Source organism: Bubalus bubalis, chromosome 5, assembly GCF_019923935.1.
Source record: "Bubalus bubalis isolate 160015118507 breed Murrah chromosome 5, NDDB_SH_1, whole genome shotgun sequence".
Taxonomy (NCBI): Eukaryota; Metazoa; Chordata; class Mammalia; order Artiodactyla; family Bovidae; genus Bubalus; species Bubalus bubalis.
The window spans coordinates 26,091,758-26,109,482 of record NC_059161.1 but is presented as its reverse complement, the minus strand read 5'-3'; the positions used below and the strand labels follow the sequence as shown (position 1 = coordinate 26,109,482).

The window sequence follows — 17,725 nt, the reverse complement described above, 5'->3', positions numbered from 1 at the left end:
ACCCCGCCTATCTGGACTCGGCTTTGGTCCCGCCCCTGAAAGCCCTATTTATTCCGCCCCCAGCACCTACACCGCCAGAACCCGCAGGCTAGTGGCTGTCGGTACTGCACCTTCTCTTACTCCCCGCGTCACTGCTGCCGCCATGCCCGGAGGTCTCCTCCTCGGGGACGAGGCTCCCAACTTCGAGGCAAATACTACCATCGGCCGCATCCGTTTCCACGACTATCTGGGAGACTCGTAAGTGGCCACTTCGTCGCCCTGCCCTAGCCTCGGGTTACGCCCGAACTCAGAGGTGCCTTCCCTTTTTCCTCCCTTCGGTCCTCCTCACCGCTCGGCCCCCAGCTCGTCGCCCGTCTCCTCCCCGCACCGGTTCCTGCACGTGCGTCTCGTTGTCTGGCCGCTTCTTCGCGGCGGGGCTGCGGAGGGGCAGCGACCCTCCGGCTCACCCTGCACCGGCCACTTGATCGCCTCTCGCTTCTCGGCCCCCGCGTGGTTGGGCTGGCTCCCGGATGAGGAAGGGGGAGGGGAAACAAAATTGGGTTCCCGCGGGTCCCAGGAACGGGAGGCCGGTGCGGAGGAGAGTTTAAGTCCATTTACTTCCTGTTGGGTAAACTGTGCGAGTAGCATGGTCCAGCCGAGGCCCGGAGCGGGCAGGGGCCGGGCAGCATCGGCGGTCAGTTCCTGGGACTCGTGCCCAGGGTCGTACCTCCCTCCCTCTCTCCGTTCTGCAGTTCATTCCCGGGGGAAGGTGGGTAGCCAAGGCCAGTCAAAGGGCACTGCTGCTGGCTGAAGGTTTAGGAAGGGCCCAGCGTGTTATCTGAGGGTTCTGCTTGCTGCAGTGGTATTTGCAGGCTTCTCAGCACAAAAAAATTTAGACCACCAGCTGCCAAATTGGTGGCTGAAAGACTTTTTGTCCAGAGCCTCCCCCAGCTGCTAGAATTTGATTTGATAGCGGCTTTGGGAGGAACCCAGAACGCTCTGTTTGCGGGTGTGTCCTTTATTCCAGAACTTGCAGCACCCTGAGGGAAGGGCTTTCTGAGGTTGTTCAGTTTGCAGTAACTATGGGTAGGTCATGGACACCAACACCTCCCACTTTGAGGCCCTTTTGTTTCACAGCAGAGTGCCTCTTACTGCCCCTCCCCCTTCTGCCTTGCTCCCAGCCGCACGCAGTCTGGCCAAACTGGTGACCCGTGATCTAGCCTGGCAATCATACTAAATTATGACTAGGAGTATATTGGTGGAACTGTGGTTTTACAGCTTCTGAATCAGCAAACGTCAAGATGATTAGATTTAATATGAAACATCCCAGCTGTGTCTAGTTATATTCCAGTGCCTGCACCCCTCTCCCCCCACCCCCCCGCCCCCCGAGACACACACACACACACACACACACACACACACACCCCCACCTGGGAGAGATTCTTAGGCCTAACCAACCTCTTCTAAGTGTGTTAGTTGCTCAGTTGTGTCTGACTTTTTGTGACCCCATGGATTGTAGCCTGCCAGGGAGAATCCATGGGATTCTCCAGGCAAGAATACTGGAGTGGGTATCCATTCCCTCCTGCAGGGGATCTTCCCACCCCAGGGATCAAACCTGGGTCTCCCATATTGCAGGTGGATTCTTTACCACCTGAGCCACTGGGGATTTTTTCCAACCACTGATTAAGGGAAAAGCTAAGTTCTTTGAAAGAGAGGACTAGGCTAGAAAAAGGATGAGAAATGGAACACTCAGACCTTAAAAGCAGGCAAAGACCAGAAATACAGACCATGTCCTGTCTCATACTCAAGTATCTAGTTATTAGTATTTCTCCAAAACTCCATGGGATTTTCAGAGAATGTTTCTTCCCATTCTTACCTACAGCCCCCACCCACATAAAACAAAATCTTGCCAAAGCTCTTAAGTTGTATAGGTTAAAGCTAAATATTATTATGAAGCATATTGATTGTAGCAATAGTTATAAATGATGTCACCATTTAAGCTAACCCTAATTGTTTGGATTTTTTGTTGATCTGATTAAAAGTGGTACCTTCTCAGGGAATCAGCAGGAGGAAGATGAGAGAGAAAACTGCATCTATAAACAAATAATACACAAGTCTGCCTTGGGTCAAGTATGGAAGAGTACTATTTCCTGCCTTACCCCCAAAATAAGTTTGAGCCTTTTATAACACTATAATAAATGGATTGTGCCAAACAGAATTTTTCCCAACTCCATTCTTCATGTGATTTCAGTTCAGACTGTCAATTTTTGATCAGATGTGTTTTGAAGAAAAAAAATTACAATTTCAAACATTATGGGTACCTACCCTTCCCCTGGACACCTGGAAACAGCCAAGGGGTTTGGGAGCTTATTTAATGAGTTTATTGAGCCCAGTCACCATATATATGTGACAGAAGCAGCTTCTTCCCAGTACATCTTCACCAAACAAAACGTGGGTTTTTCCAGGGGGTTAGTGAGTTGGGACCATCAAACCTTTTTGTCTTTTGAAAATGAAGAAGGAAGGAAAGGGGATACTGTAATTGTATTCCTCTGAAGAGCAGCAGTAGGGAGACTTAGAAGGGAACAGGCCACAGTAAGACATTCTCAGGGGTTATCCTGTTCCTCGCCTGGAGCAAACTATAGAGGGTGGCTTCTGAAGGGGAGGATGTGAAGTGGCTTCAGACAAGTTTTCTTAACATGATTCAGCAAAACAGTCTCTTGACTCACAATGCAAAGAGAAGGCCTGATTTTTCTAACTAATCACCTCTTTAACAATACAAGAGGAACTGCCCTGTTCATTTTTTTCCTCAACTTCTGGAGACTTTCCTTAAGTCTCATCAGACCCTTAAATAGATCCTTCACCATGGACTCTAAGGCCTAGATTGTATTCATAACTAGATTATTTTTAAACATTTTAAATAAATCTTATTGCCCTTTATATATATATAAAAACATACCACACCCTCCCACAATCTTAAAAATATTACCTTTCTCTTCCCAGTTTTGCCACAGAGCCATCCATCCTTTTTATAAGAAAGTCTTTTCCTTTCCTGAAACCTTGGGAGCTGAGTGGCAGATGTAGGTGGGAATTAGGTACCCTGTCTCTGCTTTCTTATTTGTGCTTCAGGAAATTTGGCAAACTTCGAGGAGGACAGCGTGGTGTCTAGGCTACCGTGAGAAATCTACTAGTTTAAGGTCCTGCTTTAATGTTGTTAAGTCAACTCGAGTGTGGAAACTGAGTGTTAGATTTTCAGTTAAAAGAATAGTTTCTGCTGCCCAGGAGAAGACAATACTCCAAAGATTCTTGGTGACTTAGCTTGAAATGTGCTTAAAATTCATACAAGTTTAATCTTAGGCAATGATGATTTAAATAATACTGTTTCCCTAAGAATCTGTAGTTGTAGAAATCAACAGCGAAGGCTATATTTTTTCTACACACTTGGTCTAAAGGAAGAAGAAACTGCACGTGAAGAGATAGGTGAAACTCTTAAAATGCTGTTGTTTTGTCAGGGTACAAATATTGGGTGTCCTGTGTAGCAGGTTAGATCAGTAAACTAGTTTTACAAAAGTTTTTATATCTGTTCATGTAAAAGAAGCCAAGTGTCAGCTTTAACTTTACATATAAATAGAGGATAGAAGCCTATTTATTTCAGGTTACATAATGTGTTTATTATTTAAGTCAGGCATTGGTCTAGATTCAGGCATACTGGCTCATCCATTATTGGAGGTGAATGTCAGAATATCTGCGCTTAGAAAAAAATGTAGAAAGTGTAAAGGAGGGGGGAAGCTATTTTAGTAAGTATTTAGTTTGAATAGCACAGATTTTTTTAACTGAAAAGGACTCAGGGTAGCTCTGGAGTTACTAAAGTAGCAATACCCTGACAGTCTTTTTAAATATTTACCTTATTGAATTTCATATATTTGATTGAATTGGGCATGAAACAGGTTTTTCTGGGGATAATTGAAAAGCATTCCTCAACAAAAAAGTTTAAAAGTGATTGTCTTCATGCGTGCATGCTAAGTCGCTTCAGCTGTATCCCAACTGGAGTGGGTTCCCATGCCCTCCTCCAGGGGATCTTCCTGACCCAGGGATGGAACCCACATCTCTTACATCTCTTGCTTTGGCAGGCAGGTTCTTTACCACTAGCACCACCTGGGAAGCCCCAGTTGTCTTCATAAGCATCCATTTTTAAAAAGAAAGCCGTTTTTGATCTTGGATGTGTGAGTTTTCACTGTACATGATGTTGGTGATCATCTCTTCGTTCACTTGTGACCTTCTTTTCCTTACTCAGATGGGGCATTCTCTTCTCCCATCCTCGGGACTTTACCCCAGTGTGTACCACGGAGCTCGGCAGAGCAGCAAAGCTGGCACCAGAATTTGCCAAGAGAAATGTTAAGATGATTGCTCTTTCCATAGACAGTGTGGAAGACCATCTTGCATGGAGCAAGGTATTACCTGTTGGCAGAAGCTTTGAGGTTACAGATCATGTTATAAATTTTATAGAGTAGCTTGGCTTTTTTGAGATGAAGGTGATACTTTCTTTGATACTAAATGATAGAGGGTAGGAATTAGCTTGATTTAATATAGAATAAAGCCAAAGCATATGGTTCTTTGCTTTTCATGAGTGTAATGTAATGCCTGTCATGCAAATAGCAGGGTTGAGAGTTACTGCATAGCAATCATTGAGACTACAAGGTGGCAGAAAGAAGAGTTTATAGCCAATGATATGATACTCTTTAAAGTATAGGAACACACCCAGGTTCATGTTTCCTGGTGAGCTTGTGCCTTAGAATTTTCAGAATTGTGATCACATTAAATAGGAAACAAGTCCCAGCTTTACACCTGGTTATATAGGAAACCTCAGGGTGCCTGCAGCATGAAACCATATCCGTTGTTATTTTAGTGGTGGTGACATGATAGACTGCTAGTGACAGAAGGAAGAAAGTTAAGCTAATAGAATTAAGAAACATGGTATAATTTCTTATCCATTTCAAAGTTCATGAATGCTACGTTTATCCTGTGGCGTCTCTGTGGCGAAATCCACAGAGGTTCTTAATCTGTGATGCCACCAACTCTTGTTTTACTTTCACGGTGCCACAGAATACATAGACCTTATTCCAGCATTAACTCTTTTTCCTTACTTCCTAAAACTCTACCCAGATAAATTCCTCATTCTCCAGTCAATAGTTTATACTCAAACTTGCCTACATGTTTCATTAATATTGCTCCCTTTCCCTAGAATGCCTTCCTTTGCCTTGTGAAAATTGTATCCATCCTTCAAGGCCCAGTTCAAAGTCATACCCCATCCTTAAACCCTTTCCTAGCTCAGCAGTCTTACACATGGGGAGGCTGGTGTACTTCAGCTTCTGCCTTTTGCATATTACCGTCTTGTATTTGTTGTAGCTTCTTATGGAAATCATCTAACCAAATTAGAAGTTCCCTTAGAGGCAGGAACTTTACTTATCTGTATCCCACATGTACTTACCATAATGCCTAGCCCACCTCAAGTGCAATTTCAATGCCAGATCAAATAATAAAGCTAGATTTTTTTTTCTCCGCAAAAAACTTCCCAGGATAGAAAAATGAATAAAGTTTTTTCACTAGGGGAGGAAGGCATAGAGCGGAAGCAAGTATATTGTCCTTCAATTCAGACTTGGAATGCTTTGCTTTTTATGTGCATTTCACCCTAGTGTAAACTTACCTCTGCCTTTTTACCCATAAGAGATTTACCTTTGACTTGTTCCTGAAGTGAATATTCAACTCTCTATTCTTTTTGCTCTAAGCTTTGTGTTTCTTCTCATTTCTTAATATCTTTGTTTCAGTAGCTTAATGTCTGAGTCAGGGTGCTTTTGAGGCAGGGGTCAGATCAGTACCATATCTACAGAATTATCTTTGCCTGTGACATAATTTCTGGATGTGAACTCATTGTTACTGATTTTTTTTTTTACAGTGTTTTGGTACCCAGAGGTACCTGGGATTGATGTCTTAACTCTGTATTATTCCACTTTTAGAGAGTTTAATGCTGCTTTCTCAAAGCAATAAAAACACGCTGAATTTGAAGAGCCTTGGGCATGAAAAGGCTCTAGATTATAACCTAAGTACTATACCCTACTGTTATTTCTGTCAGTGAACAGTTGGGATAAGGAGTGTTCATTTATTAATTTTCTTATTAAAATTATATAGAGAAATTATTATGATTATGGTCCTCTCTTCCCTGTCTTACAAAATGATGGCTGGTAACTGATTGCATTTAGAGAATATGCCTGCTTTAGACTTCCCTTTTTCCCTTTCCCCTGCATTTCAGGATATCAACGCTTACAATGGTGAAGAGCCCACAGAAAAGTTACCTTTTCCCATCATTGATGATAAGAATCGGGACCTTGCCATCCAGTTGGGCATGCTGGACCCAGCAGAGAAAGACGAAAAGGGCATGCCTGTGACTGCTCGTGTGGTGAGTTGTATACTACTAGATAATCTGACCAGGCAACATCTATCCCAGTAAATGCTTGGGGCAACTCAAGTAAATGAGTGAATATCTCCAGTTAGGAAATAAGTCTGTGCTGACACTCTCACTTTTTATCTAAATGCTGGTACAAAGTAAAATTTTCAGCTAGATCAGATCAGATCAGTTGCTCAGTCGTGTCTGACTCTTTGCGACCCCATGAATCGCAGCACGCCAGGCCTCCCTGTCCATCACCAACTCCCAGAGTTCACTCAGACTCACGTCCATCGAGTCAGCGATGCCATCCAGCCATCTCATCCTCTGTCGTCCCCTTCTCCTCCTGCCCCCAATCCCTCCCAGCATCAGAGTCTCTTCCAATGAGTCAACTCTTCACATGAGGTGGCCAAAGTGCTGGAGTTTCAGCTTTAGCATCATTCCTTCCAAAGAAATCCCAGGGCTGATCTCCTTCACAATGGACTGGTTGGATCTCCTTGCAGTCCAAGGGACTCTCAAGAGTCTTCTCCAACACCGCAGTTCAAAAGCATCAATTCTTCGGCGCTCAGCCTTCTTCACAGTCCAACTCTCACATCCATACATGACCACAGGAAAAACCATAGCCTTGACTAGATGGACCTTTGTTGGCAAAGTAATATCTCTGCTTTTTAATATGCTATCTAGGTTGGTCATAACTTTCCTTCCAAGGAGTAAGTGTCTTTTAATTTCATGGCTGCAGTCACCATCTGTAGTGATTTTGGAGCCCAAAAAAATAAAGTCTGACACTGTTTCCACTGTTTCCCCATCTATTTCCCATGAAGTGGTGGGACCAGATGCCATGATCTTTGTTTTCTGAATGTTGAGCTTTAAGCCAACTTTTTCACTCTCCACTTTCACTTTCATCGAGGCTTTTTAGTTCCTCTTCACTTTCTGCCATAAGGGTGGTGTCATCTGCATATCTGAGGTTATTGATATTTCTCCCGGCAATCTTGATACCAGTTTGTGTTTCTTCCAGTTCAGCGTTTCTCATGATGTACTCTGCATATAAGTTAAATAAACAGGGTGACAATATACAGCCTTGACGAACTCCTTTTCCTATTTGGAACCGGTCTGTTGTTCCATGTCCAGTTCTAACTGTTGCTTCCTGACCTGCATACAAATTTCTCAAGAGGTAGATCAGGTGGTCTGGTATTCCCATCTCTTTCAGAATTTTCCACAGTTTATTGTGATCCACACAGTCAAAGGCTTTGGCATAGTGAATAAAGCAGAAATTGATGTTTTTCTGGAACTCTCTTGCTTTTTCTATGATCCAGCAGATGTTGGCAATTTGATCTCTGGTTTCTCTCCCTTTTCTAAAACCATCTTGAACATCAGGAAGTTCACGGTTCACATATTGCTGAAGCCTGGCTTGGAGAATTTTGAGCATTACTTTAGTAGCGTGTGAGATGAGTGCAATTGTGTGGTAGTTTGAGCATTCTTTGGCATTGCCTTTCTTTGGGATTGGAATGAAAACTGACCTTTTCCAGTCCTGTGGCCACTGCTGAGTTTTCCAATTTTGCTGGCATATTGAGTGCAGCACTTTCACAGCATCATCTTTCAGGATTTGGAATAGTTCAACTGGAATTCCGTCACCTCCACTAGCTTTGTTCGTAGTGATGCTTTCTAAGGCCCACTTGACTTCACATTCCAGGATGTCTGGCTCTAGGTCGGTGATCACACCATCGTGATTATCTGGGTCGTGAAGATCTTTTTTGTACAGTTCTTCTGTGTATTCTTGCCATCTCTTCTTAATATCTCCTGCTTCTGTTAGGTCCATACCATTTCTGTCCTTTATTGAGCTCATCTTTGCATGAAATGTTCCTTTGGTATCTCTGATGTTCTTGAAGAGATCCCTAGTCTTTCCCATTCTGTTGTTTTCCTCTGTTTCTTTGCATTGATTGCTGAAGAAGGCTTTCTTATCTCTTCTTGCTATTCTTTGGAACTCTGCTTTCAGATGTTTATATCTTTCCTTTTCTCCTTTGCTTTTCGCTTCTCTTGTTTTCACAGCTATTTGTAAGGCCTTCCCATACATAAACTGCTTAATTCACAGCTTTTGAAAATCTACATAAAAAGTTATCCTGTCATCTAGAATAGTGAAATCTTTTGCTATAGTTCTCCTGACAGCCCTCTTTAAAGCAGTGGGTCATAGCCTTCTTAAGGCATCTCTCGTTTTGAATTCTTATTTGTTCTGTCCTTATCCACCAGAGAACAAACTTATTCCCACATCTGCAAAAATATACAAAATTTTGAGGACCAGTGTCAACTCCCATAGGGCTTCCCAAGTGGCTCAGTGGTAAAGAATCTGCATGCCAAAGCAGGAGAGGTGGGTTTGATCCCTGGGTTGGGAAGATCCCCTGGAGTAGGAAATGGCAACCCACTCCAGTATTCTTGCCTGTGAAATCCCATGGACAAAGGAGCCTGGCAGGCTGTGGCCCATAGGTCACAAAAGAGTTGGACATAACTTAGCGAGTAAACAACACCATCAACTCCCATTATTATTATTTTTATGATCATTTTCCATAGTTAACATAGTACCTTCCTGAGGCCTTTTCTGGATTCAGTTCACAAGTTAGTTTTTCTTACTGAGACAGCCAAAACCAAATATAATTCCCTTCAAGTTTAGAAATATAGAGAAGAAAATCATAACTATTCCAACTACCCAGTTTGTTTGGCATGTCTTTCTAGATACTTGGGGGCTTTTGTTATTTTGTTTTGTTATACCCTTGAATATTTTTAATGACTAAAGAGCCTTATAAGAGGCTTTAATATCAAAAACACTCAGAGAGTTCTTCCTGTTTATGTGTCTGTGTACTTTGCAGGTGTTTATTTTTGGTCCTGATAAGAAACTGAAACTGTCCATCCTCTACCCAGCTACCACTGGCAGGAACTTTGATGAGATTCTCAGAGTAATTATCTCTCTCCAGCTGACGGCAGAAAAGAGGGTGGCCACCCCAGTTGACTGGAAGGTAAAGATCTTAAAAGGGCAGAAACCCATCTTGCCTAGAAGGCCTATGGGGCCATCTGAATGGCTCCCTTTAGGGTGTTATCTAGGGCTCTGTTTCTGGCATGCAGATATATTGGGAGGATTTTTCCTCCTGGCTGAGTTTAGGATTTACTGCGAGGCTATTTTTCAGTGTCTTTAACACCTTTTATACAAAATACAAACTCCCTATATTTCTAACTTTTAGGTTATTTGGGCAGATTAATTGGTTAGAATGATTCCTTTTCCTAAATAAAAGGATTTAAAAAAAAAACTTGAACTCTTCCCTGATGGCAAATATTTATAGCAGAACTTAGTTTGACCACTTAAGTCATGGGTATAAAACTATTTGGTGTATTAATGTCTTGAAATATTTCTCTTAAGCTCCAGTCTTTTAAACCTATGTAGAATTCTCTGAAACCTGTTCATGAATTTTTAATCTCTATTATTCCAGCAATATGTAGGACATGGATAATACCACAAGAGTTTCTTAACGTCACTACATTTTTTAATTCAATAACCTGAATACCTGGTCTTGTTATTTTGTTTCTTCTGACTGGCAAACCACTGAAATTCTGTGTCCATTCATTGAACCTATGTTTACTGAGCCCAGACAGTGGGCACTGGGATTTAGCAGTGAACAATCAGTGTAAAGTCCCTGCCCTCACAAAACTTACATTCCAGTGGGTAAAGACCAACAGTAAAGTTTACAGTATCTTAGGTGACAGTGTATGACAGAGAGTAATCATGCAAAGGTGGGGAGAAGGGGAGCAGAGGTGGGAGGAGTTGCTTTTATATTTGGCTGTCAAAGAAGGAAGCTCTTCTCTGAAGAGACCTTTGGGGAGGACGTAAAGAAAGCAAGAGACCAAGTCATGCATCTTTAGGAGGGAAGAGCCCTGCAGGCTTAAAGGAACAGCTAAGGAGTTTTCCTAAAAGTGAGCTTGGCATGTTCAAGGAACAGGAGAGCCAACATGCCTGGAAAAGCAGCAGCAGGAGGTGAAGGTAGGGACCAAGGGTGAAAGAGGAAGCTGGGTTCAGTCACACAGGGTAGTGAAAAGGACTTATTTAGAATAAATTTTAAAATCTAATAGCAAACCGTTACTGGGTTTAAAGCAGGACTATTTCTTATTAAGGTGGGGAAACACTTCTCTTCCCAAAAGTGTCAAAGATCAATTTGTGAAAGCAAAATTCCTCAGGGGGATAGAGCAAAGCAAAGGAGACTTGATTATTCTCATCATGAAAGATTGAACTTCACCATTCTCAATGTCTTTTCAATAGAATGGGGACAGCGTGATGGTCCTTCCAACCATCCCTGAAGAGGAAGCCAAAAAACTTTTCCCTAAAGGAGTCTTCACCAAAGAGCTCCCATCTGGCAAGAAATACCTCCGCTACACACCCCAGCCATAGGCTCGCCACGGAGTTGGTTCTGGAGCTGCCCACTTAGCACCATGAGCCAGAGGATGCCAACTGTCCATCATGTTTCCCCGCAGCAGTCCATTAAAAACATTCTGGTGTGATCACAGCCAAGGTCTTTAGGTTGCTATACTACTGGCTTATTAAATGAAAACAGCACTGAAAATTCCTTGGGATCCTTTGTGCCTTCAGCAGCTTTCTCCTCTGTTCATATATCTTCACACTCTCTGCTGACTTTCTTTGAAATTTGGGACTTATCTTGGATCTCTGCAGGGTTTATGACTAAGAGGTGGTATCAGTTTACGGTTGAAAAAGCCTGCTTTGCTCCATCATACTGTGTTGACCAAAATGTTCATTTGGCTTTTTAAGACCTGAACGAACGTTTTGGCCAAGCCAATAGAATGACTATCAGGTTTGGGTTTTTTTTTTTTTTTTTTTTCTGTTCTAATCAAATCCTCTGTTATCCATTTTGGGAAGGAATAGAACTTGGGGTTCAACTTCCTCTGTACATATCTACGTGTGTAACCTAAGAACTTAGAGTAACCTGCAAGTTCTTCAGTTTTCCATGTTTTGATCACAACTGGGAGAAAAAACCTTTTCAATTCAATACTTCTCTAGTAGATAAATGAAAGATGAGCCTGGGGAGAGAATCTTTAAATATTTTGCTATCAAGAAAATTTTTCAATAAATTTCTATTGAAAGCGAGAAGCTACAGAAAAGGCTCCACTTGCCTGCCAGAGAGGTGGAGCAGAAGGCATGAGCAACATGATGGTGCCAGGTGCCTTTTGGAGAATTTCTGGCTGTCAGTCTGTTCCACGATGATGTGCATGTGAAACGGCCCACCATGGGAAGAGGGAAGAGGATGACTGAAAATGTTTTATTATCTATTCTTGCAGTGGGGGACGGAGATGTTTTTCTGATTTTTGCTTCTTAGGGATCAGCAAATAAATCCTTTGTCAAAAACGTGATCAGAGAATTCTGTTGTCACATTTTTTTTTTAATTTTATTTTTAAACTTTACATAATTGTATTAGTTTTGCCAAATATCAAATTTGTCACATTTTGAAGTACTAGTTCAGACTCATGTCCTGAAGGCAAGACGTCTCCTCGCTAGGACTGACACTGATGCTTCTCTCCAAAGACAGGTATATAAAAGTTCATGTAATGAAAATGGAGGAGCTGCTGATGAAAATGTGATCCTGCCACATCTCCTGGCCTACTTTGCACCTTTGTATTAACTGGGCCCTGTGGAATCTCTGACCCCTGCAACAAAGAGCTCCTCTAACCTAATACCTTAACAGGGGTGCTAGATTTAAGTATACCAATCTTGAGGGTGATGGGACATCTTTTGCTTTTCTGGAACGAGTATGCTGCTGCTAAGTTGCTTCAGTCTTGTCCAACTCTGTGTGACCCCATAGATGGCAGCCCACCAGGCTCCACTGCCCCTGGGATTCTCCAGGCAAGAACACTGGAGTGGGTTGCCATTTCCTTCTCCAATGCATGAAAGTGAAGTCGCTCAGTCGTGTCCAACTCTTCGTGACCCCATGGACTACAGCCTTCCAGGCTCCTCCATCCATGGGATTTTCCAGGCAAGAGTACTGGAGTGGGTTGCCATTGCCTTCTCTGGAAAGGGTATGAAGGATTCCCAACTCAAGAGTCTCTCAGACTTAGTATACTGTCCTAGGTTTAGAAAGAAGGGTCCCATACCTGGTATAATCTCTTGCATGTAGCCCTCTATACTTTTATTGAGTAGAATAATGTAAAATCTGATCCCTGGTGCCATGTTTTAGAGAAGTCATTACTTTTTCATTTCCTTGATTTCACCACATGTAAAATTTGGGTGATGCTAAGAAGGTTGAGAAGGAAGGTGAAAATTCCAAGTCATATCCTTGGGAATGCTGGTCTGAGAGATTTAACTGGGCTGGCATCTTGCTGTCACCTTGTCTCCAAGTCACTGTGTTTTGTACGTAAAGAACCAAGACTATCTGGTGCTCTTTGGCACATCTCTTCTGAGTAACCCCTGGCTCCTCAAATCTTGTCACCTCCCTGCTAGGTTCCTCACTGCTCTCTTCCCTTGGCTATTCATCTTCAGTCCTGCCTCTCACAGAGGGTCTGGCTTAAGTCTAAATCTCCAACATTAATTATTCACACATGAGTCTTACCTTTACTGATTGATGGGACATTGGCCATTAAGTTTATAAATTCAAAATCAAATTCATCAATTATTCCCTCAATAAATACATTGCCCCTCTTATCACTCAGGCATCCAAACCTTGATGTTTTGTTTAGCTGTATCTACCCTACCCACATAGATTATGTCCATATAAAAATGCTGAAAAACTCAAGGAAAAGGGAGGTCATGTACCCACAAATTAACTTCTGGTTCTATCACGAAGCAGCCATGAGGCCATGGGAGTGTGAGAGTATTCTCCAAATGTAAAATGTTACATAATGAATGTATGTTGAGGGGGTAGCAGTGATTATAAGTCCTTTTTTTTTTTTTTTTTTTTAACTTGGCATGGATAGGAGAATTCCCCTTTCCAGAATTGTTGCTCTCAACTTTATAGGGAGAATAGATTTAATAAGTCCAATAATTTATTAAGTGAAAATGAATTATATGGCTGTTGTGGCTATGAGAGAAGCTTAAGAATTTAAGAGGCAGTCTACTGGGTGCCTTCTCAAAGAATCAGCAAATGCTTTGGCTAGAAGAGATAGCCATCTAAGATTGGCAGAGTGACTTGAGGTTCCTGGGTGGTCTTGCCAAAAGTCTGACCTTACCTCCAACCATTCCCCTGAGGGTAAGAATCCTCATTAAGAGGCTCAGGAAGGGGTAAGGAGCTAGAATGGCTGGGTCTAAAGGGGCATATCAAGATCTGGCACTTGGATGCAGTGAACTGGCACCGTGTTTACTGGATTTGACCTCCACCGCTTTGGGCAATGCAAATTGAGGAAATACAACTTTGATTCAAACTTAAAGGATACGTTAACTAGTTAAAAAGGCATTGCCACTTTGTCAGTGATTGGTTCAGCAATGAGCACTGAGACACAGAGGATCATGAGTTTCTACAAGAATTCTTTCTCAAACAAGAGCAACTAGAAGCCGTTTTTCTCACACACACTGAATATAAACAAAAAAACATGAGACACTGCTGCTGCAGCTAACTTACAACCTGGGAGCAGGGATCTAGCCATAGAATGAGGCTGTAAAGGTCAACAGCCAAGTTGAGAGAAAGGAAAACATCTGACCTTTCATGATCTTCACTGGGTCTAACAAGTGTGAACCCATCCTACCTCTGGACTACTATAACACAAAATAATAAATTACCAGATTTCCTTGGTGGCTCAGTGGTAAAGAATTTTGTCTGCCAATGCGGAAGACACTCGTTTGATCCCTGATTCGGGAAGATCCCGCGTGCCACAGAGCAACTAAGCCCGTGTGCCACAACTATTGAGCCTGTGCTCCAGAGCCCAGGAGCTGCAACTACTGAGCCCACGTTGTTGCCGCAGCAACTGAAGCCTGGGCTCCAGAAGAGAAGCCACCACAGTGAGAAGCCCACACGCCGCAACTAGAGAGCAGTCCCCACTCTCCGCAACTAGAGAAAAGCCTGCGCACAATGAAGACTCAGCACAGACAAAAATAAGTAAAATTTTTTTAAGTAATAAAAATAAATCACCTTAGTGTTTAAGCATTTTTGAGTTGGGTTTTCTGGTACGAGGACAAAAGCTTCCTAACTGATACACATAGAATTAAGTGTTCTCTAGTTATTTCAAATAACATGATAATGTGCCTCATAAGATTGTAGAGCAGACGTCTGTTTTTTTGCTACTTCTTTACCCCCTATCTTGTGGAACTCAAGCTTCAATATGCATTAAACCACATGAGGAGTGTGTTAAAATAAGCCAGCCAGGGCCCTTCCCCCAGACATGGGTTCCACAAGTGGCCAGAAGTTCTTCATCTGTCACAACCCAGGTGATCGTGATGCAGTATACAGCAGACGCTGCAGTTCACCATAGCCATCTCCCCTTATTCTTCATGAAAAATACCCAGATTGTATTAAGGGTGGCAAGTTGAGGTGCCAGTTAAAATTCATCCTAAGATGCTAGGTGGGTGTGGTCATGTGACAGTGTTGGCCTGTGGCGGGGTCTCTTCCTGAAAGTGCCTTGCCTCACTGAAAAGCAAATGGGATGACTGAGTTACAGATGTCATTTTGCCACCCTGAGGATTAAAGTCACAGGCCAAGGATGAAATACAGGGAATCTGAAAGGAAACCGGGTCTGTGATAACTTCCTTAGACAGCAGACAGTCCCGGCTGCAGGACTGCTGTTCGGTGTGGCTGCACCTAATGTTTGTTGACACCTAAGTGCTCCACGAGCCACTCTGAGAAATACTGCCCTGTTCTAAGTATCTGGAGGGGCTTGACTTTTTCTCTTGTGTTTTCTTCTATTCTTTCTTCTATTATGGTTTTCCGTGGAGTAGAGAATCGTGTATTCTTTTAAAATCTTGTTGAAATGAAAAGGAATAATGGACCCTAAATATTAAACATCATAAAATTCAATTTTATTTGACTTTTTAAAGTAAAATGAAAAGTGATATTAAATAGTACTATGCAATGTAAGATTGTTAATTTCTCCTAAACTGCTTTTAATAACTAAGATTATGGAACGTGGTTCCATTTTTCAGTATTTACTAGATTGAGGATTTACTAGATTTTACTCTGTAAAATGTTAGGGAGGCACTAGTTGTAGTAATAACACAAGTCAAAATTATAGTTCTTACGCTTTAGATAGTAGTGGGTTAATTGTACAATGCTTTTGATAACTTCTACTCTATCATAGGTTGCTCTCAGCTGGATGCAGGATTTCATTTGCTAAACCGTAAGTTTAAGGTATCTGAAGGATTTTGAACATCTCAAGTATAAATGCAGCTACTTAAAATTAGAGCTTTTGCAGCAGTCCATCAAAATTGTTTGTAAAATAAACGCAGAGGTAAATTGTTTTAGCAGTGTGTGAGTAAACTTGCCAGGTAATGTTTCAGCACTTGAGTCAGGATATTAGCTTGGTCTCTAAAGTGACTCCACATATCACGTAAGCGCCATTAAAGTCCTTTTCTAAAATGGGATCCAGTTTCCAACTATAAAAGAAAGTCAAAAGTAAAATATGAGACTATGAGCATTTCAGAAAAAAAGAAAAACAGTAAGAGCAAAAGTTTCCATTTAATTATCTGGAACACTCTCTTTAGAAGAGCTTACATATTAAAGACTTTAAGTAATTAAGTAGGTGTGCATCGCTATCCCAACAAGCATTATCTTGTAAAGAGATACATTCACTTAGTTAGAGTAGTGTATCAAAGTTCACTTAAAGAGAAATGTGAGGAGAGCTGAATTCCTGTTAACTTTGTGACTGATTGCAAGGTAAACTGGAAACTTTTCTCCTAAATTGTAATGAGGATTTTTTAAATAAGGGGACCTGGAAGAGACTGGCAAGGGACAAGCCAAATCGCTAGATGCCTAATGAGGTGTCACATTTGTGAAATAGATCCCTTTAAGAAAGACGAGAGGATGACCTAGGAAGACTGCCTACAAGGAATTCAATGGCTTTGTTTAGAGGAACCAATAACCACCAGTTTGGTCAATGCAACTTTCCTTTCCCCAACAGACACTGCAGACCGCCCTGATTGTCATAAATGATAGTCATAGGCCCAGAATTTCTATTAAAAGTTTCTTAGGGTGGTGATCTGGTCGGGGGTGTGATGGTCAAGGGACTTACGAAGCTGCATTTCCACAGCACATCCTTTTTTCATAGAAGACATGTTTTTGGAGTGACTTGGCAACTGGGGAGGGAGGGTGCTGAAGGCTCCTGAAGCCCATTCTTGGCACCGCTGTTGCTACATGGCCCACTCCTGCGTCTGCCCACCGTCCCGTTGCTCTGTCATAGCTGTCTTCTCCAATCCACTCCGCTCAGCAGTGGGCTCTGGCCCAGGTGAACTCTCTTAGGGGCCCTCACAGGGATCCCTTGAGTAACAAGCTTTGCAGGCTACCCTGCTCCCCACCAGACTTGCCTCCATATTGTCCTTGCCCGGTGTGACCAGCCCTCTCCCTCCCTAACTCTAGGCACAGTTTCCAGCACTTCTCAGACTTTTCTAAATTAGTTCTGATTGATGAGGAAACTAGGAAAAAATGTCATCAGGGCAACACCTAAGTGACTCTCCCTAATAAAATATTTTGAGGCCTCTTGTTTTATCTTAAATTCATGCAAATTTGTCATCCTACTCCATAGTATGTTTATTTCAATATACATTTTAAATAACCTAATAGTAAAATGAGTTAATGTCTCCCTTTGAAAGATTGTCAAATAAAATTGAAACCCTAGGAAAATGCCCATGATCAACCTGTGCTCTACACACCCACACCAGAGACCTACAGATCCATGGGAATACACACTCCAAAGAGAAACATCCATAATTAAATGCTAGTGTCTCACTGTATGCATGACGGATGGGCCTCCCCATCCCTGATCCCAGATCCCTGATCCCTACTTTTGAACTAAATATCAGGGGAGGACTTCCCCGGTGGTTAAGAATTTGCCTGCCAGTGATCCCTGGGTTTGGGAAGATTCCACATGCCGAGGGACAACTAAGCCTGTGTGCCACAACTACGTGAGCCTGCGTTCTAGAGCGCAGGAGCTGCAGCTATTGAAGCCTGCATGCCTAGAGCCTGTGCTCTGCAACAAGAGAAGCCACTGCAGTGAGAAGCCCGCACACCACAATGACAGCAGTCCCTGCTTGCCAGAACTCGAGAAAGCCCACGGACAGCAATGAAGATCCAGTGCAGCCAGAATTAACTTTTTTTTAAGTAAATAAATAACAGGGAAGGGAATTAG

At 42.4% G+C, this 17,725-nt stretch overlaps 2 protein-coding genes across 2 annotated transcripts in view; one reads left to right on the top strand and one right to left on the bottom strand.

Moving 5' to 3' along the window:
• The window catches only part of AADACL3 (arylacetamide deacetylase like 3), a 166,428-nt gene extending 165,410 nt beyond the window's left edge, over positions 1–1,018 (bottom strand). Inside the window, exon 1 of the mRNA XM_025285633.3 lies at positions 329–1,018. The gene's annotated coding sequence lies outside the window, so the exon portion shown is untranslated. The remainder of the gene's footprint in view (positions 1–328) is intronic.
• On the top strand, positions 66–11,815 carry PRDX6 (peroxiredoxin 6). The gene is made up of 5 exons (XM_006063640.4): positions 66–237; positions 4,271–4,427; positions 6,284–6,430; positions 9,274–9,420; positions 10,713–11,815. The coding sequence occupies exons 1-5, from the start codon at positions 143–145 to the stop codon at positions 10,839–10,841; spliced, it is 675 nt and encodes a 224-aa protein (XP_006063702.1). The 5' UTR covers positions 66–142; the 3' UTR covers positions 10,842–11,815.
• Positions 11,816–17,725: the final 5,910 nt, after the last annotated feature.

Excerpts from the sequence above, each read along its gene's own strand:
- PRDX6 (XM_006063640.4), top strand. The coding sequence starts at position 143 with ATGCCCGGAGGTCTCCTCCTCGGGGACGAGGCTCCCAACTTCGAGGCA. Across the intron at positions 238-4,270 it reads CACGACTATCTGGGAGACTC|ATGGGGCATTCTCTTCTCCC; the intron begins GTAAGTGGCCAC and ends TTCCTTACTCAG. Across the intron at positions 6,431-9,273 it reads TGCCTGTGACTGCTCGTGTG|GTGTTTATTTTTGGTCCTGA; the intron begins GTGAGTTGTATA and ends TGTACTTTGCAG.